The 22,245-nt window shown below is 38.5% G+C and overlaps 1 protein-coding gene across 1 annotated transcript in view; it reads right to left on the reverse strand.

The window, feature by feature from the left end:
• LOC143850552 (uncharacterized) overlaps positions 1–15,482 on the reverse strand; it is a 28,373-nt gene extending 12,891 nt beyond the window's left edge. Inside the window, exons 1-3 of the mRNA XM_077359792.1 lie at positions 14,919–15,482; positions 13,836–14,711; positions 13,362–13,679 (exon numbers count right to left, since the gene is read on the reverse strand). Coding sequence (XP_077215907.1) covers positions 13,362–13,679; positions 13,836–14,711; positions 14,919–15,482 — 1,758 coding nt within the window. The remainder of the gene's footprint in view (positions 1–13,361; positions 13,680–13,835; positions 14,712–14,918) is intronic.
• Positions 15,483–22,245: the final 6,763 nt, after the last annotated feature.

The following is a 22,245-nucleotide window of genomic DNA, read 5'->3' on the forward strand; positions in this document are numbered from 1 at the left end:
TGCACTACGTACCTCGTGGAAGAGGATCAAGCCAACGTAGTTCGAAAAGAATTTCCTAACTACTCCTAAAGACTCAAGATTTTTGAGATTTTTGGATTTTCAGATGTTTTTGATGTTTCAAGTGTTTTTGAAATGTTTTTGATGTTTCAAGTTTCTAATATTTGGGATTTTTAAAGAGTTTTAACCCTTTTAGCCAAAGGGAAATAAAGAGACAACCAGAAAGAAAAAGAACACTCCTGTGATCCATAGCCTGGAGAAGTGTCAGATGAAAAAAGACAAAACCCTTTTAGCCTAAGGGTCGTCTTAAACAAGTAATTCGGTGCCTCAAATAAAATGATAGAAAGGAAGGAATCCCAAGAAAGGTGAAGCTCTGAGAAAACTGAGCTAGCCTCCAAGAAAGAAAAACTAATGAGACAAAACCCGTCTCCTAAAAGGAAAAGAGGTAAACAAGAAAAATGAGACTGGGCGAATCTAAATGAGAATAACCTCTTAATAAGACAAAGCATGTCTCCCTAAAAGAAAAGGATAAGTAGGGCCAATGAGACAAAGCCTGTCTCCAAAAAGAAGAGAAGATAAGAAGGGTGTTAGTGAGACTAGGCAAATCTCTTAAACACAGAGATGAGGCTCCAAGTATCCTTATCATTGCCCTAACAATGATGCAAGGAGAGGCAACTAATAGACTGAGGTGGTCTTCAACTAGTTGGGGATGTTCTATTTGAGGCTAGGACAGCCTCATATATATGACTTGCTAATGAGACAAAGGTTGTCTCCACAGGATTTAACTCTGTTTGTTGAGACATAGCTTGTCTCCCTACAATGGGTAGGACATTTCTACATGAGACATAGCTTGTCTCCTAGAAGAGGTTTAATTTTTCTGCCGAGACATAGCCTGTTTCCCAAAAGAGAGCTCTAGATGACAATGCTTAAGGGTATCCAAAAGACTGGGCAAGTCTTAAAAGTAAACGAAGGGAGGGCTATTTGGACTAAGAAGGTCCCCTATGGATGGGCTTGGGCTATCGCCATTTCAATGATAAAACTCCTATAGCCTTGAGGGATATACATCTAAAAGATTTAGGTAAATCTTTTGAATAAAAGAGGGGAGTACTACTTGGACTAAGCAAGTCCCCTATGGATGGGCTTGGGCTAACGCCTTCATCGCCCTGGAAGTGACGGGAATTCCTGTAGATTATTCTTTATCATAGAACAAATTAGTATTACTCTAGTCTCTATTTTCTAATTTCTTAAGAGGTAAAAAGGAAAATAAACTATTTTTAGAATACCATAACATCCTTATGCTATATTCTGATTTAAAAATACCTTCACAATTATTTGAAAAATGATTAGCATTGAATCCGATAGAACAGATCTTCATAACATATGTCATATGATATAACAAGTAATTGATCAAAGGATATTTATACATATTCAGACATAACCTTCAACTTAGTAAATCTAATCAGTAACATTTAATTACTGTCATAAAGCTAAATAGAATCACCATTGAATACAAGTGATTATTTTGATAAACATGTAAAATAGAAATCAAATACTTAATCAAAATTATTAAGACAAAATAAATAGAGCAAATTATTCCACCAATCATGAATACTGCCTTGTTCCAACAACCAAATGAAGGCTGCTAATGGTTTTCATTTCAGGTTATGGCTAACTGGTTTAAGGTTTTATGTTAACTAGTTAAAATTAGTTCCCATACATAATAAGCCTACACATAAAATGACATTAGTAGAAGAAGTTAATGAACCTCTCTCCCATCCTTTATTATATGTATAATGAACAGAAAAAACCTGAGGATACAATAAAAGAATTTAGCTTAAATTAAAACATCATTTCTACTATTGAAAACACATTTTTTTTTTAACTGCACCTAATGGGCGTTAGTGATCACCAGTCAATAATCACCAAAATTCATCATGAGCCAAATCTTATTGGAATCATCAAACACTGCTACTTGACTCTTTACATAACAACATGCAAATCTCCACTTTATAAAGGTGTTTGTACATCAAGCAGACAAGAAGGACCGGCCAAATTTGATCAAAACTCATACTCATATAAACCATTCTTTATCTACACTCATATGCATAGGGTGTGATAACTATTTCACAGTTCATCCAGGGCATTCAACAACTCTGACTAAAGCCTATAACTTAAAAAAAATCCTTTGAACCTGTACACAAATGTAACGCATCAATCATGAAACTACTTACAAACCACAAACAAACAAATCACAAAATATTTTAGTTGGACAACTATGTTATGCGTCTCTTTGATAAGAACAGATCCAAATGAACTCCTGCTATGTATAGTGTAATCTGAGAATAGGAGAACTGATAATATAAAATCCACAAAAGCATTACTTCTCTCCCTATTTTAGGAAGACCATAACTAAATGAATAATAATAAACCTTCCATCAGAGATTAATTTCACTCATACAGTTTAACTACACAATACAAACCATATGTTCAAAAGAAAAATAAGATTCAAACTAACAAAGATAAGCTTTGGAATTCCTTGAGCTATTAATACTAGCAATTTAAGCATTAAAAAAAAAACGTCTAAGTTCTCTAACCAGTAACAGTAGAGATTAAATAATATGATAAAAAATGAGAGTTTAATTTCAAGCCAAACACTGAAGGGTACATAGTTGAACCAAACCTCCCTTTTCTTTCTCTACAACCCAAAAAAAAAAATTAAAAAAAACAAAAAAGTTTATGGTGGATGAATTGCCAATGATATAATTGAATGGGGAATTGTAGTAGATGAATATGTGGGTGTGAAAACAAACAGGAAAGAAAGAGTCAATTGAAGTATGATTTGAAAAAAAAAAAAAATTTATAACCTTTATGATTCTTAATTTATGCATGGAGAACAAAGAGCATCATCTGCAATATGAGTATCTGAACTAGGAACACAACAACAGTAGGCAAAACAGGTTTGGATCCAAAATAAAGAAAACTAAAATAAAAACATGAAGGACTATAGTGAATTTAGCTATGAAATTAACACCCTTCACTGATAATAAAATAACCAACTTCTGAAGAAAGAAACAGACTGAAAGGAAGAGAGTCAAAGTAGCATCAATTATGAGAAGCATAAAATAAAATAAAATAAAACTGGATATTGTCCTGTTTCAAAAATTGTACAATCTGAGACTGCCTTTTTCTAACTCATTTAACACTTTTAGAAAGGTAATGGTTTATTTCAGTTTGCTCCATTATAAGCATGGCAGGGAAAGCAACACTAGTTGACACAAGAAAATCATATAAGGTCTCAAAACTAATGGATTGATAATTGCAAGAGAAGTGAATCAACTATAAAAGCAGTGGATGATATTGCTTTCGAAATTAGGAACTTAAAAAAAAACTAAGACCCAAGGATCCCTACCATCTAGTGGTTGACAAGTATAAAACATAGGTTGAGTGAAAGGTATTGGGTCAAAATCATGCAAAAATAGATTGTGAACATGTTCTAAAATGACAAACTTCTGACATTATCTATGGGATTCTAATCATTTTCCAATGAACATCCAAGTTTCAACCGAAGTGTCAAAATATGCCCTTAAAATGAATCAGCTAGGCATGCTTTCATACAGTAGGAAACCCAAAAAAATTTTAAAATGATGGTAATTAGGATCAGCTTAACAGACTGGCTCTATGCTTTCATTCAAGAATAAATCAAAGATAGATTTGAGTCGTGACATGTCTTTAGGCTGTCAGACTAAAGACATGTGCAGATAAATCACAAATTGTATATCATACAAACTGACATTCATAGAAGCTCACAAATCTGTCAGTTAAAAGTTTAGTAAACTCAAAGGTCTAAATCATTAAATCTTCATTCTATATCGTATTCATCTGCATGCCCAACATTCTGTTAAGATATTAATTCCACTTTGAAACTCTGAAAGAAACATAACACTGATATAGGCATCCTTCTTGGTAGCATATAAACCAGGTTGGCACAAACTTCATATCAAAATTCAAGTGTTTTTCCTAATTCAAATCTTGCATCAAACTGCCTTTAAAATGCACTCTCCTTTGAAACCAGTAAACAATAAATGGAAATCTTAAATCCCTAAAAAATAACGCTAAATATACTGTTACACTTAAGAACACACATAACTCAATCATCTTCTATTCAAATAAGGTCAACTACATATCTAAATGAACAAGATTCCAACAATCATCGAATATATGTGTAAAATTGTCTAAGAATTGAACAGTGACATTATAATATTTAGATACCTACACCAATCTGCTTTACAGTAATCAAATCATGACAATGATCACTCACTGAAGAAACTAATGAAAGATAGACATTTGAATCCAAGAAGATTTCTAGGAACTGCTCATTTAAAAATAAGTGAGGTGAGCTAATAACCTCCACAGTTGGCGATAATACTGACCCCAAAGACAGACATTGAATCTAAATAACATAAATCTCATCCTTATCATAATTTAAAACTTTGCCCCCTTGCTAATACAATGATTAAAATTCATGCTATGAGTATCTATGCAATTAGATTCTCAACTAGCTGACATAAAATACACATACTAGTTCTTCTTCTTTTTTATGAATCTAAAACTAAAACACATCACACAATCTGTAAATAAAGCATTCACATCATAGAAATAAAATACTGAGAAGCCACCAGTAATACAACCTATAAATATATGCTCTAAATTTGCTGAACTAGAAGGACTCATGTCAGTAGAATTACAAGCATCAAACGAGAAATATCCTCAAAATAACAAAACATGAGCCAATAATGTTATTTCTTACTAGTTAATTAGCCACGAAATCAATAGAGATTAACCTTTTATTCATGGACTTTATGAGCGATTAATTTATGATATATTCAGAATCAGCAATCCAAAAAAAAAAAAAAAAAATCTAAAGCATTTCTCACTATCTTTCAGAGAATTAAATTAATCTTTATTGCAAATTTAAGGAATAATGAGACTTACCTGTAACAGAGCTTTCAAACTTTTGCTTGAGAAATTTGAAATCTGATCTTGTTCTTCTCTTCAAAATAATCTTTTAGATATGCATTCTCTTTCCAGAGATTGCTTGAGATGTAAAATCTAATAGATCTAATGAAATCTTCGACAAAAGCTGAAGTAAAGAAAATCAAAATTTATCTAGAGCTTCGGTGCATTCACTGGAAAAGCTGACCGGAGAAGATGATTATGATTGGAGAAAAATAAGATGAACAAATGAGGTAGTGTTTCAATCCTAGAAAATCGAAAAAATTAGGGCTTCTAAAACAGATCTGAGAGATTAAGCAACGGAGGAAAGCAAATCTGAGATTTCTAGGGTTTTGATGAACAGATCCACGGTTTTAATGGACAGATCTAAAGAAAAAAAGAGGAAAGAACTAGAGAGATCTCTTGACCGGAATTCTACCGGAGTTAGGCCGGGGTTAGGGTCTCAAGTCTAAAAAAGTTTCTGTAATGAGATTTGGAAGAAAATAGCAAGGACCTAACGTTTCCTAGTTGAAAAAGATGTAAAACAAGAGCTAATGGCTGAAGGATGATCGAAATTTGGCCGTAGATTGGCCGGAGAATGGCCGGAGATTGACGGAGAAGATGAGAAAAAGGTTGATCGGAAAATGGGTTTGAGCGAGATTTTTTTTCTTCTATCTCTCAGAATTTTTCTTTTAAGAAATGATCTGAAATCGGTATTTTTAAGCTTTTTTTTTTTTTTAGGTGATGATAATGACACTACCATTTGTGATGAGCGCGCGGTTGCGCGAAAAACTGATAAGTGCGCGGTTCTATCGTGTCCCATTCCAAATCGGTTCCAAACCGTTCTCGGATAATTCACCCCCCTTAGATGCATTTACATTACCACACTAACAAGGCTCGTTTACTAGGCAAATGGGCTTGGATTTTGATGAAATTTTGTAGGGACCTTGCTAGGACCCTAACCTATCTTGAGGTGAAATTTGGAGTTTTAAAACATTGGTTTGATAGGATTTTATTCAAACTGAAAGGATTAGGGCACGGTCAAAATTGGGTGTCTACAGATGCCCCTCTTTGGCAGAGCGTGCTTGTCACGCGAATGTCAAAGCTGAACAGACAACACATTTTGACTGGCCCAAGATTAAGGGGTTTAAAAATTTTGGATTTTTGGATTTTTGAAAATGATACTCACAAAGTACATGGGTGAAATAGCTTTTCACCGGACTCTGACTCTGTAAACACTGGTGAAATAGCCTCTCTTCAACTCGTAATTCAACAATTGATATATGGGCGAGATAGCCTCTCTTGCAAAACATTAAAGGATAAATTTGAATGATCTTGAAATTTGAAGAGAATGTGGATTTGAATGCCGTGTAGAAACAGACTTGAATGCCGCGTGGAAACGGACTTTGAATGATCTGAATGCCGTGTGAAAACGGACTTAAAATGCCATGTGAAAATGGACTTTTGAATGCCGTGTGAAAACGGACTTGAATGACTTGAATGCCGTGTGAAAACGGACTTAGAATGCCATGTGAAAATAGACTTTTGAATGCCGTGTGAAAACGAACTTGAATGACTTGAATGCCGTGTAAAAACGGACTTAGAATGCCATGTGAAAATGGACTTTTGAATGCCTTGAATGCCGTGTGAAAACGGACTTGAATGCCGTGTGAAAACGGACTTGAATGACTTGAATGCCATGTAAAAACGGACTTGAATACCTTGAATGCCGTGTGAAAACGGACTTGAATGACTTGAATGCCGTGTAAAAACGGACTTAGAACGCCATGTGAAAATGGACTTGAAATGCCATGTGAAAATAGACTTTTGAATGCCGTGTGAAAACGGACTTGAATGACTTGAATGCCGTGTGAAAACGGACTTAGAATGCCATGGAAGGCAAAGCGAGGATAAATGCTGTAGAAAGCAAAATGCTGGATGATTTAAGAAAAATGGATTGGATTCAAAATTAGAAGAGGATTTTGACTGACTTAACTGGGGATTGATTGATCTTTTGCCGAGAAAAATAAAGAGTTCGCGTTCTCTGTTGAGAACAAAACTTGAAAGACTTGAAAGGATTTTGGGTAAACCCTCCTCCATTTTCAACAAAATAGAATTGCAATTAAAAATTATTTTGAGAACTATTTTGAAGAAAACTAATTTTCACAAGTACGGACTTTACTGAAAAGCACTTGACTGGAGAATGCTCAAGTTCCTCCTGTCTTCAATTGTCGAGAATAGCCATCTCAAAAGCCATTGCTAAATTGATATCTTTTATGACCTGATTGCTCAGGTTATAAAAGATGCCCCTAGTATGTTTTTACTTCCATGACAAAATTCATAAGAGAGCAACATATAGGGAAATGGTCAAAATTTTTCATTTCATTGAATACTTGAGGTTACAAATTTTTTCTCATATTCAACAGACTAAATCTGATTGACATCTTTCTTTCACTTCTGCCAACTGCTAATGCTTCGAATGAGTCTGAGAACTTGCCGCTCTTCTGAACTCTTGCTCGACTTTATATCACCTTCGAGGAAGTATAACTGCACATTTTTTCTCTTATCACCCCAGCTTTGAGAGGGATACTAAATACACAAGACTACCCACACTCGACTTTGAAGCTTGACCTTGACTTGACAAAGAAATGACTTAGACAATGATATCAAGAACTTCGATGATGACACGACTTAAACTCTAAGAGAGACTGAATCTGCTTCTTAGTCTGATAAGTGTTTGAAAATGGTACAGTCTACCACTCTTAGAATCTTCTGAAAACCGTATTTAAGGGCGTTTCATTCCTCTTTCCGGTATTTCTGTCATGGTTATTATCCCTTTGGATTGCTTAGTCTTAACCCCTTTAGCTTAGAGAGCATCAGAAGAATCTCTGCCAGCGCTTACTCAGACTTTAGAGTAGTACCGCCAAAGAAATGAAAGTCTTGTTGGCTTTCAGAGGGTTTGTCCTTTATGAAGTCACTGCCATGACCAACTCGCCTTTTCAGGTTTTCGATTTAGCGGACCGCATGCCTTAATTTTTGCCTGGACTGTCTGCCCTTGAAGATTTTCCATCTAGCAGGCTCAGCACCCTAATTTTTGCCTAAGCCGCCCTTTCGGGTTTTCAGCTTAGCGGGCGAATGACCCTAACTTTTGCCTAGACCGCCCTTGCGGGTTTTCAGTCTAGCGGGTCTAAGACTCCATTATTTTTTTTATTTTCTTTCTGTTTCTCTACAAACCTGGGCCTAAGTACACCAGAAGGACTTTTAGGTAGGCTTGGGTTCAAACAGGTTAACATTTGGTAAGTTTTCATGTATTTGACCGAATCTGGCCCTCCAGACTGCCTACGTATCCCCAAAGAAATGGGAATCAGGCCCGCGTAGTTCGCCCCTTTGGGTTTCAAAATTTGTTTGTTTTGTTTCTCTTTTTTTTTTTGAAGATTTGAAAGTCTTGAAGGATTTGACCGAACCCGAATTGATCAGGCTACCTACGTACCCTGTAAAGAGGGATCAGGTCATGACGTAGTTCAGGTTCAATATCTTTTATGACGCAAGTCATAAAAGATGCCCTTGGTTTAAGTTTATCAAAGAAAGAATGTTTTTATTTTTAGGCTCAAAGTGTTTGCAAATGATTTTTGACTTTGAGGTTGTTGGCTTTTAAGCTCTGATCGATCAAAGACGACCTCCTGGTGTATTTAAGCATAATACTTCTTTAGTTGGTCCAGGTTTGTGGGTTCTGTTAATTTTTCTCCATTTTCATTGAGGAGTCTTACGGCTTTTCCAGGCAGGACTTCATCAACAATATAAGGACCAGACCAATTTGGTCTGAACTTCCCTCTGGGATCAAACACCGGTGCCCTGTAAGACTTCAAGACGAGATCTCCTGGCTTCAACTCTCGGACCTTGACTTTCTTATTGAAGGCTCTTTCGATTCTTCTCTGATACCCTTGGATATGATACAAGGCTCTCAACCTCTTTTCATCAATCATTTGTAATTCCTGATGTCTAGCTCTTGCCCACTCAGACTCTGACAGATTCGCTTCCATCATAACTCTTAGGGACGGGATTCTCACTTCAACAGGGAGGACTGCTTCCATTCCATACACTAGAGAATATGGAGTTACACCTGTAGAGGATCTGATCGATGTCCTGTAAGCCCATAAAGCAAAAGGAAGTTTGTTCGACCAGTCCTTATAAGTCTCGGTCATCTTACTGATTATGACCTTGATATTCTTATTCGCTGCCTCTACAGCCCCGTTTGTCTGCGGTCTGTAAGGAGATGACTTATGATGCTTGATTTTAAACTCTTCGCACAGGTGCACTACCTCTTTCTTGAAATGAGATCCATTATCAGAAATCAATTCATGAGGTACTCCATATCTGCAAATGATATTCGCACGGATGAACTTCGCAACTGTATTGGAAGTTATGGAAGCATATGAAGCAGCTTCTATCCATTTCGTGAAATAATCAATGGCCACCAAGATGTACTCGTGCCCACTTGACGATTTGGGATAGACTTTGCCAATGATATCAATTCCCCATACTGAGAACGGCCACGGCGAGGTCATAGAATGCAGCTCCGACGGAGGCACATGAATAAGATTCGCATATACTTGGCATTTATGACATTTCTTCACGAATGCGAAACAATCTGTTTCCATTGAGGGCCAATAGAAACCAAGTCTAAGGATTTTCCTTGACAGCATTTTTCCATTCATGTGAGGACCACAAACACCTTCATGTGTTTGTTCTATGAGCTCTGCAGCCTGATCTTCATCAACACACAGAAGCTGAATACCGTCAAATGACCTTCTGTACAACTCTTCACCACAAATGATGAAGTTGGCAGCGAACTTCTGAAGAGTTTTCCTCTCTTTGCTGGAAGCTTCAGGCGGATGCCCCTTGCCTGAAATGAAATTTCTGATATCTGTATACCATGGCTTTCCATCTGGACACCTGGCAGATATTTCAATGGCATTCACATGTGCTGGAGCCCATTGCAACCTTACAGCTAAAGGTTGAACCTCCATTGTAGCAGAAATGTCCAACATTGATGCCAGGGTGGCTAAAGCATCAGCAAAGTGATTTCTTGTCCTCGACAGATGAGTGAAGGTGACATTCCTGAACTTTTTGACCAGAGATTCGAGATAAGTATGATATGAGATCAACCTCGCCTCTTTTGTCTTCCAATCCCCATTTATTTGACAAATGATCAGGATTGAATCTCCAAATACATCGATGTCTTGAATTCGCAAAGCTAATGCTGCCTCAAGTCCTGCGATGCATGCTTCATATTCAGCCATGTTATTGGTGCACTCAAATTGCAACTTGATGGATAATGGAATGTACTCCTTCTTTGGAGATACCAAAACTGCCCCTATTCCTTGACCGTGATTATTGACAGCTCCGTCAAAATACATAAGCCACTTGGAACTCGGAGTCTCTTCTTCAATGTCCATGATCTCCTCATCAGGAAAATCAGCCTTCAGAAAAGCATTCTCCTCAATAGGAGCATCAGCTAGCTGCTCAGCGATGACCCGCCCCTTAATTGATTTCTGAGTGACATAAGTGATGTCAAACTCAGACAATAATAGCAACCATCTAGCCGTTCTTCCAGTAAGAGCGGGTTTTTCGAACAAATACTTTAACGGATCCATCCGTGAGAGCAAAAATATCTTGTTCGACAGAAGATAATGTCTAAGCCTTTGAGTCGCCCAGACCAATGCTAAACACGTCTTTTCCAAGACAGTGTACTTGATTTCATATTCCAACATTTTCTTACTGATGTAGTAGATGGGTTTTTCTTTCTTAGACCCTGCCTCCTGCTGAGCAAGCATACAACCCATTGCTGTATCTGTGATGGACAAATACATCAACAACGGTTGACCAGGAATGACCGGGGATAAGACAGGAGGCAAAGACAAGCACTGCTTGACCTTTTCAAACGCTTCCTGACATTCTTCATTCCATTTCTTGGAGGAATTCTTTTTCAATAACTTGAAGATGGGTTCACATGTCATAGTTAAATGAGATATGAATCTCCTCAAGTATTGCACTTTGCCAAGGAATCCACGAATCTGCTTTTCTGTCTTTGGTGGTTGCATTTCTTGGATAGCCTTGATCTTCTGAGGGTCTACTTCGATTCCTCTTTCACTGACCATGAATCCAAGCAACTTCCCTGACGTGACCCCAAATACACATTTATTAGGGTTCAAGCGAAGCTGAAACTTTCGGATTCGCTCAAAGAACTTTCTCAAAGCGACTGTATGCTCTGGCCGAGTCCTGCCTTTGACAATCATGTCATCTACATAGACCTCGACCTCCTTATGAATCATGTCATGAAGAAGAGTAGTCGCGGCCCTCTGATAGGTGGCACCAGCATTCTTGAGACCAAATGGCATCACTCTGTAGCAATATGTCCCCCACTGAGTAATAAATGCCGTCTTCATCATGTCCTCAGGCGCCATTTTGATCTGGTTATACCCTGAGAATCCATCCATAAAGGATAAGAGTGCATGTCCAGCGGTATTGTCAACCAGGAGATCAATATTCGGAAGCGGAAAATCATCTTTTGGACTTGCCTTGTTCAGATCTCTGAAATCGACACACATCCTGACTTTTCCATCTTTCTTGGGCACAGGTACAATATTTGCAAGCCATTCAGGGTACTCGACTACTTCAATGAATTTCACTTCCAGTAGTTTCTTAACCTCGTCATGAACTTTCAACTCCCATTCTGTTTTAAGCTTCCGGAGTTTTTGCTTCTTAGGCTTGATGCCAGGGATTAGAGGTAATTTGTGTTGGACAATGTCCTCACTCAATCCTGGCATGTCGTCGTAAGACCAAGCAAAAACCTCCTTAAACTCTTTTAGCAAGGTGATTAATTCTTCACGCTCCTCAGGAGATAAAATTTTGCCAATTCGTATTTCCCGAATTAAGGTTTCATCACCTATATTTACGGTTTCAATTTCCTCTTCAAGTGGTTTAGCGCGGCGACTCTCCTCTTGTTGAATCATATGCTTGATTTCAAGGGGAGTTTTGTCGACTACCTCATTAGAGGGGGAGTCTTGATTATCATTATTAGTTACTTGATCAGGTTTAGAAGCAGGATCAGTAGAAGAGACAAGTACAGGAATGTAAGCAAAAGAATCTTTTATTTCATCAGAATGAATGATTACATCAGATGACTTGCCCACATCAGGCGTTACAGACTTTGAAACAGAATGAAAAAATAAGCCGACATCAGTATCGACGCGACGAGAAACATGTACAGCCAAAGAATCAATGAATACGCCCTCAGACTCGGACTCGACACCACCAAGGACAGACTCGTCACCCACTCCAGAGGTAGACCCGACTTCTACAGTACCTGCATCAAAAGAAAAGTTAGAAATGACAGACTCTGGGATGGACTCAGAAACTGACACATACTTTGAAATAACTGACTCTTTTGAAGGGACTGGAATGTACTGAGGGATTACTTGGGGTATAACCTGTGAGGTCCAGTTATCCAGAGGTCCCTCGGCTGGGGTGATATAGTCCTCTGGGTTCAGAAAAGGTGCGTCTCTTCCAATCATAGCAATGACTGGTGCCTCAGTTTGAAACAAAGAATCTAGGAATTCTGGCTCAAAATTTTCAACCCAGTCTGAGTCTGGTTCCTCTGTCACTACTGCCTCTGTAATCTGCTTACTGTAAAATTCTGCTGGCAGCTCATCTGCAAAGAAAATCTCAAGACCCGGCAGCTTGGTCCCATTCTCATCATACCATGGCTCTGAGAAACCATAATAAGGGCAATCAGCTCCCTCTTTTCGGAATCTACCATTCATGACTTTGCTGAAAGGTCCCATTGGAAACTCTAAACCTTTGCGGCGACATTCTGCCCATTTAAACATGTAGGCTCTCATTTCCTGCACCTCCTTGCGAGTCGGCTTATATCCCAACCCAAACAACCCATCAGATGTTTTCAACTCGGGCCGCTCAGTCGGACCCTGCATATTCTTTCCCAAACCTGCCCCTGGGAGATACCCAAATCGGCGCATCATCTTGACTACCCGAGTATTGGTGCTAGAGAGAAACATAATTTCTTCACTCATAGCTTCTTTCATGGTGATAGCCGAAACTTCCATTGAAAATCCTGTCAGACTGATATCTCTTGTGTTTTCAGTAACAAGCTCTTGAGATATTTGTCCAACTTCTGGCTCGGGATCTCCTTTGACAGTGATCACCCGATTGTTTCGAATGAATTTCAATTTTTGATGAAGTGTGGAAGGGATAACTCCAACCTTATGCAACCAAGGTCGGCCAAGCAACAGACAAAAAGAAGTCTTGATATCTAACACCTGAAATTCAATGTCAAAAGTTTCTCCTCCAATGACAATCTCAGTAGCCAATGTTCCAATAACATCTCTTCGAGTCCCATCATATGCCAGTATGCCTTGCTCAGACGGAATGAAGTCTTCAGGCCCAAAACCCAGAGTAGTGGCAGTGCTCAAAGGACACACGTTCAAAGCTGACCCATTGTCTACCAGTACTTCTGATACTTTCTTCTGATTGCAAAGCAGGGTAATCTTGAGAGGACGAGTATGATCCTTTCCTTCTGAAGGCAAGTCCTCATCTGAGAAAGATAAGGCTTTTGAAGCCTTGGTCATGGCCACCAAACCGACCAGCTCGTCAGGAGTGATCTCAACTGATACCTGGGACGAGTTCAATTCACGAAGTACACCCTGTCTGTGCTTCGGCGATGCCATCAGTAAACCCCAAATTGAAACATTAGCTTGGGTTTTCTTAAGCTGATTCAGTAGGTTATCTTCCTCTTCATCAAGTCTTTGTTTCTGCCTCTGACTGTCAACCCCTCTTGCAACTTCAGCGGGATTTTCAACTCTAAGCTCAGCTGGTTTGAAGACTCGTCCACCCCGTGTGACGTGGCGGAGTTCATCACATTGATCGTTCAGGAGCAACAAATCTTCATCTTCCATTCTAAGGATGTAAGGGGTTTTTATCTCTTCTTCCTCATCATCACTCACCCTTAAGACATATAGAGATTCAGAATTTTTCTCCTCCTCTTCACACTGGAAAACATGTGACTGGTTTGATGGCCCAGCCACATCAGGGTCATTCCAGGATAAAACATATGGCCTTTCAGATTTTGCCCACTGATTTTCTTCTTCAAATTTCCAGACATAGGGTTCTTCGGATTCCACAGCACATATGAAGGAAGCCGGATCAATGACAGACTCCTCGGCGCAAATGACATTGACCGAGGATGGAGGCGGCATTGCATGCGTAGGAAGGGGGTTTCTAGTTACATTTGGTAACTCGATTGACAGTTCCTTCCTATCGATCATGTTCTGAATTTGGTGTTTCAAAGCTAAACACCTATCAGTAATATGGCCAGTGTTGCGATGATAATCACAGAACTGATCCTCTCTCCAAGATCTCGGCAATGGGTTGGGAGGAGGCTTAATGTCAGGCAGCTTGATCTTCCTGTCTTTTAACAGCTTCTTCAAAGCTACGGACAAAGAATAGGGAAGAGGATCAAAATGACGAGGAGGTTTCTGCTCCATCGGCGGCCTTCTCACTTCAGTGACTACCCCGGGTGAAGGTCTGACATAATTAACATTATGTACTTCTTTCGGCGCTATCACAGGTCGCTTCCCTTCTCTGACATCAGATGGAATTCTTGATCTTAGGCCTTTAGCCAATGCATCTTCTATCTGGGTCCCAGTCTTAATGAGATGATTGAAATCAAGGAAATACTGAATAGCCATATGATGATAATATTGCGGCGACAGATTTTTCACCACAATCTTGATTTGATCCTCATCTGAAAGACGATGAGTCATTTGCGCTGCTTTCCTTCTCCATCTGCGGATGAAGGAAGTAAAAGTTTCATTATGGCCCTGCTTCAAAGCCTTGAGATCTCTTTTGGTCACATCGATCCCCTCCTCCATGGAGAATTGTTCGACAAACCTATTTGCAATATTCTCTAGAGTTCTGATCTCTTCTGACTTTAGGCTCAGGAACCATTTCTTAGCTGTTCCAACAAGGGATCTAGGGAATAGAAGAGCAACTTGCTCTGGAGATAAACCATGTTGTTGTAGAAGTGGAAGAACTGACATCAAATGGCTCTTAGGACACCCGGTCCCATCATATTTATCCATGTCCGGAACTTTGAATCTAGGGGGCAATGTGACTCCTGGATATAACATAAAATCAGCCATGTTTAACTTTTTCGGGCCTTGAAATTTTATGTTTTCCATCTCCTGGGCCAGCTTATCCATTCTGTCCGCTATCGCTTTGCCCTCATTGGCTCTATCTATATTAGGATGATAATTCTCTTCTGCATACTGCCCATCTTCGAAATCGTCTTCGACATTCAAAACTGCAGGCCTGGCCATTGCAGGAGGGGGAGGGGGTATAGCTGAAGGGTGCTGAGCTACATGCTCCTTAGAGGTAGATTCTCTATCATTTTTCAGACGGGCTATCTCCTCATTCATGTTATTCATCTGTTGAAGCATAGCCTTCATCATCTCACTCATCTCAGCTATAGCGTTTGCAGATTCAGCCATCTGTTCTGGAGTAAATTGAACGGGCGAAGGGATTTCTTGGATATTGGAGAAAGGTAATGCAGGGGAGGTAAAAGAAATTGGTGAGGAAGAAAAACGACTCAGCCTGGAATCAGCGGACTGACGGGACCAGGTTGATTTTGAAACGAGGATTTTCTTAGGAGCAATGGCTGCTCAATCAAGAATCCTGATATGGAAATATAAACACTAGATTAAAATTTTGATAATCGAGATAAACTATTTTGATCAAATAATGACAAAAGAGACAAAAACACACTTTCATTAATAAAATTCGAATTGTGATTACAAAGGATGAAAAATATTAATCTCTAATCACAACTGGATAACAGACTCACAAAAATGAGAAATGCAAAAATCAGAATAACAAAACATGATACGGATCTTCAAGGTTCCTCAATCCGAACTCTTTTGCTTGCGGGCTTTTCCGATATTTCTCCACGTCGGAATTTGCGAGATAAACCTAACCTTCTTTCTACATTTTTGTTTCCCCAAGCAGCCACAATGGATCGAACGAGATCAGGAGTGAGATCTTCACAAAGAGGAGGGACTATGATTCCGGGAGGACACGGAATTCCCGTAATCTGGTGGAGAATTCGCATGGGTGCATAAAAGGAAGATTTCTCGGTACCCATGAGGTAAACAAATGAATGCGGGTAAGTGCATGTAAAAATATGGAAACATGAATGACTTACCCAGCGAAACTGACTCTCCTCTACATGTTGCAACCAATTGTGCCATTCATCGATGGACTGAGGTTGATGGGCTATTGGTTTCCATGTATGGAAATTCTTCAGGGTATATGGATTTTGGTTTTGTCGCTGAAGAATTTGAAGTTTTTCACCAAGCCAGACATACAATAACTTGACACATCCATTGAAATTGTCCTTGATCTCTTGGGAAGCAATAAGATCTAGTCCCAAGAAGGTCTCTGCTAACATGGTAGGGATAGGATTCCTCCCCTCATTGATCTGATCTACCACTCCCAATAGTATCAAAGATGCGACATGAGAATTTCTGCGAAGAACATGACGTGCGAAGACCATAAAAATCAAAGCATTACGTCGGCAATCCTGAAAACGAGAGTTAGTAGGATCGACGTTTTTCGAAAAAAGTTTAATAAGGTCTTGAATTTTTACGCACGTATCCGTTAAACATGGCAGAGAATCCACAGTCTCATTTTTGAACAGTTTACAAAACAGACCATGAGGAGATTCTATCCTTGAAGGTTTGATCCAGAGTCCCTCAGATGGGAGCTCTAGCATGGTACACCAATCTTCAAATATGGGACAAAGTTCAAAACGGCCAAATCGGAAAACATGAAGAACAGGATCCCAAAGTCTAGCAGCTGCTTGGAGAAACTTCCAATTTATATCCCGACTGTTCAAATAGGTGAACGAATTGATGAAATGATCAGCCATATTTCTCTGCGACTGCTCACGCGGAAGAGCTTTAATGGTATCGGCTATCCAGTTGTCCAACAAAAGGTTTGCCATAATCAGACCTGACACAAAGATAGGACGAGATAATGAGGGAATGAAGATAACTTCGAATAAATAAAGAATAAAAATGAACTTAACGATCAAGCATAAGAAGGATATTATAGATGACATCGAATGTTCCACTACTGATCAAAGATGATCAGAAACTCAGAAACGAGACCACGGTCACAAAATGACAAAAGTAGATCATAGACCGGATCTAAATCTGGAAGATGGATGTCAAAATTGAACGATCAAAGAAATCAATAATAGAATATGACCATAAAGACAGCAGACAAACTGTCGATCATATCTAAAGACGAAAGAAGAAAAACAATCTGAATAATATATGACCCAGCTAAAGAATGGATAAATGAAGCTTCAATCTGAGGGATAAAAAACAAATGAATTTTATGATCACCGAGTCAAAGAATAAACCTTAGCTATGAGGGTGACAAGTAGAAGTCACTAGCTAGGTTTAGATCTGAGAGATGCATAGACATGACTGATTGATCCAAGTCAGAAATTTCTACTAGAAAGTAGGTCCTGATCTTATAATCAACAGATATAGGGACATAATCTCAATAAATAGAACAACAGAGAGGCCACGACCATAAGAGGGGCAAGTAAAAGCCACTGGTCGGGTCTAGATCTGAAAAATGGACTGACACAACTGATTAGATTAGACAAGGAAACCCTACTAAAGAGTAGGCCCTCAATCTGATAATCAATATATAGATATATACATATATATCCTAACCAGGGGCACCAGCCATAAATATAATCCCACAAAGTCAAGACACTTGACTCAAGACAGACATGTGAGTGTACTAGGACTGCGTTGTAGCCATATACGGTGAGCTACAATAATCAATGAATAGGACAAGGCTCCTAAATCTAGGCTCCAACATGTATAAGCAACACATGTTCGTCCTTATATGAATGCAATATATATATATATAAGCACATGCAAATCCTAATTGGGTTCCACTAAATTAACAAATATATCCATGTACATAATATATGTAAAATGAAAGTAGAGCTCCGGACTCAATATATCAGGTACTATGCTTATGATCCATACTTAAAATGTATAACACAAGTACGCCTAGTGTTATACATAGTATGCTTCATTGCTCATCGGCTGCTGTAAACACAAGTACGCCTAGTGTTTACGACTGCAGCACTGGCGCATAGCTTGGTAATAGATACAACGGCACCATCTGGATAGTGATATCCCATGAGGTACGCATTATATCTATCCCATGGAGCTAATAATAAGAAAATCAATAAAAAATAAAATGATGTATGATGTGTAGTGTGTGGATCCCTTGTTTTAAACACCCATCTGGTGCCCCTGGATTCTAAGCGATTGAATTCCCATTTATAATGATTTTAGCCCAAAATTCTTCAAAATTAGTAACAAATGGCATTTTAACAGAGTTAGGCAATATCTCGAAAGAGAATTCCCCAGCAGAGTCGCCAGCCTGTGGACCCCGATCCGGGAGAGAGGCAGCGGTGAGGGACGAGCCCCACACGCTAACTATCTCAAATGGATCATCCACGTGAATGGAGAGCTCTACCAAGGAACTCTCGAAAGAATGTGCCTCTCACAGCATGAGTGGCGATTCAAAGGTGAGATACCTCTCGATTCGGGGACTAGCCCAGATTCGAGGCGTACCTTAAACAAAGAAGAGTCGCCATCCAAGGAAGTGGGCCAAGGATCCCATACTATGCTCTGTTGCCACGGATAACCAGAAATATAAAAGAGGGTTCGTGCCTGGTTACGAATTCGGAAGGTCTAAAGAGCACCTCATCCGCCCAAGTGCAAACACCTGGTCTCTTATGCCATTTATTTAATAATTTTGAAGAGTTTTGGACGAGAATCATATGAAATGGGAACACAAATCTCCGAGAAGACGTCTATCTAATCATGCATGTCTCGGAGGAATAATAAACACACATAAAAGAAATAAAAGTGTCACCTAAGAATAACTAGGTTATGAATGTCAAACCTAAATTGGTGTCTAAATTCTGATGAACAAACACAAGCATGACACACCAAAAAAGTATAAGGTCTGCGCAATAAAGTAAGAAAACACTGCAAAACATAGAAAACGACTCGATACCATACAACCCTAAAACTCTAATCTATACCTAGGCCCGAGTCTTTAGATGATCTGATGTTCATCCAAAGAAGCCTACGTATCCCCACCTCCACGAGAATCAAGGCAACGTAGTTCTTCGCACCTATTCTAAGCTATGATGCCTAAGACATCTAGACCTCTATCCTAGACTCGATCTAAAAGACCGGACTAGTTCTTAAAGCTTCTTGTGTGATTATTTAAATTCCAATGGATTGTAGATTTTAGGACACCCTATATGCCCTAACTAAATGCAGGTTAGCTCTAAGCTAATGCAGGTGGTTCCTATAATCTATGTGTAACTAAGTTGTACGCCCTAAGGGAAACAATGGGATCACTAGCGTATCCAAGACTTAATCATCATTCGGCGATATGAATCGCCAACTGACTGGATGGAGGCGCTCCTATAACTCTAGGACAAACTCCTAACTCTAACACAAACACAAACAAACCACACAACACATCAAAGACAAACTCAAAAACTCAAAAACTCTTTAACTAGGACAAACTCCTAACTCTAGAGGAAGATCTTATTGAAAACAAGGTTTTGAAGATTTTTGGTATTTTTTCTTAAAATGGGTAAATGATTTATTTACAAAGGTTTGGCTGGACCTGAGATAAGAATCTCAAGCTGCACTACGTACCTCGTGGAAGAGGATCAAGCCAACGTAGTTCGAAAAGAATTTCCTAACTACTCCTAAAGACTCAAGATTTTTGAGATTTTTGGATTTTCAGATGTTTTTGATGTTTCAAGTGTTTTTGAAATGTTTTTGATGTTTCAAGTTTCTAATATTTGGGATTTTTAAAGAGTTTTAACCCTTTTAGCCAAAGGGAAATAAAGAGACAACCAGAAAGAAAAAGAACACTCCTGTGATCCATAGCCTGGAGAAGTGTCAGATGAAAAAAGACAAAACCCTTTTAGCCTAAGGGTCGTCTTAAACAAGTAATTCGGTGCCTCAAATAAAATGATAGAAAGGAAGGAATCCCAAGAAAGGTGAAGCTCTGAGAAAACTGAGCTAGCCTCCAAGAAAGAAAAACTAATGAGACAAAACCCGTCTCCTAAAAGGAAAAGAGGTAAACAAGAAAAATGAGACTGGGCGAATCTAAATGAGAATAACCTCTTAATAAGACAAAGCATGTCTCCCTAAAAGAAAAGGATAAGTAGGGCCAATGAGACAAAGCCTGTCTCCAAAAAGAAGAGAAGATAAGAAGGGTGTTAGTGAGACTAGGCAAATCTCTTAAACACAGAGATGAGGCTCCAAGTATCCTTATCATTGCCCTAACAATGATGCAAGGAGAGGCAACTAATAGACTGAGGTGGTCTTCAACTAGTTGGGGATGTTCTATTTGAGGCTAGGACAGTCTCATATATATGACTTGCTAATGAGACAAAGGTTGTCTCCACAGGATTTAACTCTGTTTGTTGAGACATAGCTTGTCTCCCTACAATGGGTAGGACATTTCTACATGAGACATAGCTTGTCTCCTAGAAGAGGTTTAATTTTTCTGCCGAGACATAGCCTGTTTCCCAAAAGAGAGCTCTAGATGACAATGCTTAAGGGTATCCAAAAGACTGGGCAAGTCTTAAAAGTAAACGAAGGGAGGGCTATTTGGACTAAGAAGGTCCCCTATGGATGGGCTTGGGCTATCGCCATTTCAATGATAAAACTCCTATAGCCTTGAGGGATATACATCTAAAAGATTTAGGTAAATCTTTTGAATAAAAGAGGGGAGTACTACTTGGACTAAGCAAGTCCCCTATGGATGGGCTTGGGCTAACGCCTTCATCGCCCTGGAAGTGACGGGAATTCCTGTAGATTATTCTTTATCATAGAACAAATTAGTATTACTCTAGTCTCTATTTTCTAATTTCTTAAGAGGTAAAAAGGAAAATAAACTATTTTTAGAATACCATAACATCCTTATGCTATATTCTGATTTAAAAATACCTTCACAATTATTTGAAAAATGATTAGCATTGAATCCGATAGAACAGATCTTCATAACATATGTCATATGATATAACAAGTAATTGATCAAAGGATATTTATACATATTCAGACATAACCTTCAACTTAGTAAATCTAATCAGTAACATTTAATTACTGTCATAAAGCTAAATAGAATCACCATTGAATACAAGTGATTATTTTGATAAACATGTAAAATAGAAATCAAATACTTAATCAAAATTATTAAGACAAAATAAATAGAGCAAATTATTCCACCAATCATGAATACTGCCTTGTTCCAACAACCAAATGAAGGCTGCTAATGGTTTTCATTTCAGGTTATGGCTAACTGGTTTAAGGTTTTATGTTAACTAGTTAAAATTAGTTCCCATACATAATAAGCCTACACATAAAATGACATTAGTAGAAGAAGTTAATGAACCTCTCTCCCATCCTTTATTATATGTATAATGAACAGAAAAAACCTGAGGATACAATAAAAGAATTTAGCTTAAATTAAAACATCATTTCTACTATTGAAAACACATTTTTTTTTTAACTGCACCTAATGGGCGTTAGTGATCACCAGTCAATAATCACCAAAATTCATCATGAGCCAAATCTTATTGGAATCATCAAACACTGCTACTTGACTCTTTACATAACAACATGCAAATCTCCACTTTATAAAGGTGTTTGTACATCAAGCAGACAAGAAGGACCGGCCAAATTTGATCAAAACTCATACTCATATAAACCATTCTTTATCTACACTCATATGCATAGGGTGTGATAACTATTTCACAGTTCATCCAGGGCATTCAACAACTCTGACTAAAGCCTATAACTTAAAAAAAATCCTTTGAACCTGTACACAAATGTAACGCATCAATCATGAAACTACTTACAAACCACAAACAAACAAATCACAAAATATTTTAGTTGGACAACTATGTTATGCGTCTCTTTGATAAGAACAGATCCAAATGAACTCCTGCTATGTATAGTGTAATCTGAGAATAGGAGAACTGATAATATAAAATCCACAAAAGCATTACTTCTCTCCCTATTTTAGGAAGACCATAACTAAATGAATAAT

Source organism: Tasmannia lanceolata, unplaced genomic scaffold, assembly GCF_043159265.1.
Source record: "Tasmannia lanceolata isolate RefF3 unplaced genomic scaffold, GAP_Taslan_0.1 ptg000018l, whole genome shotgun sequence".
Lineage (NCBI taxonomy): Eukaryota > Viridiplantae > Streptophyta > Magnoliopsida > Canellales > Winteraceae > Tasmannia > Tasmannia lanceolata.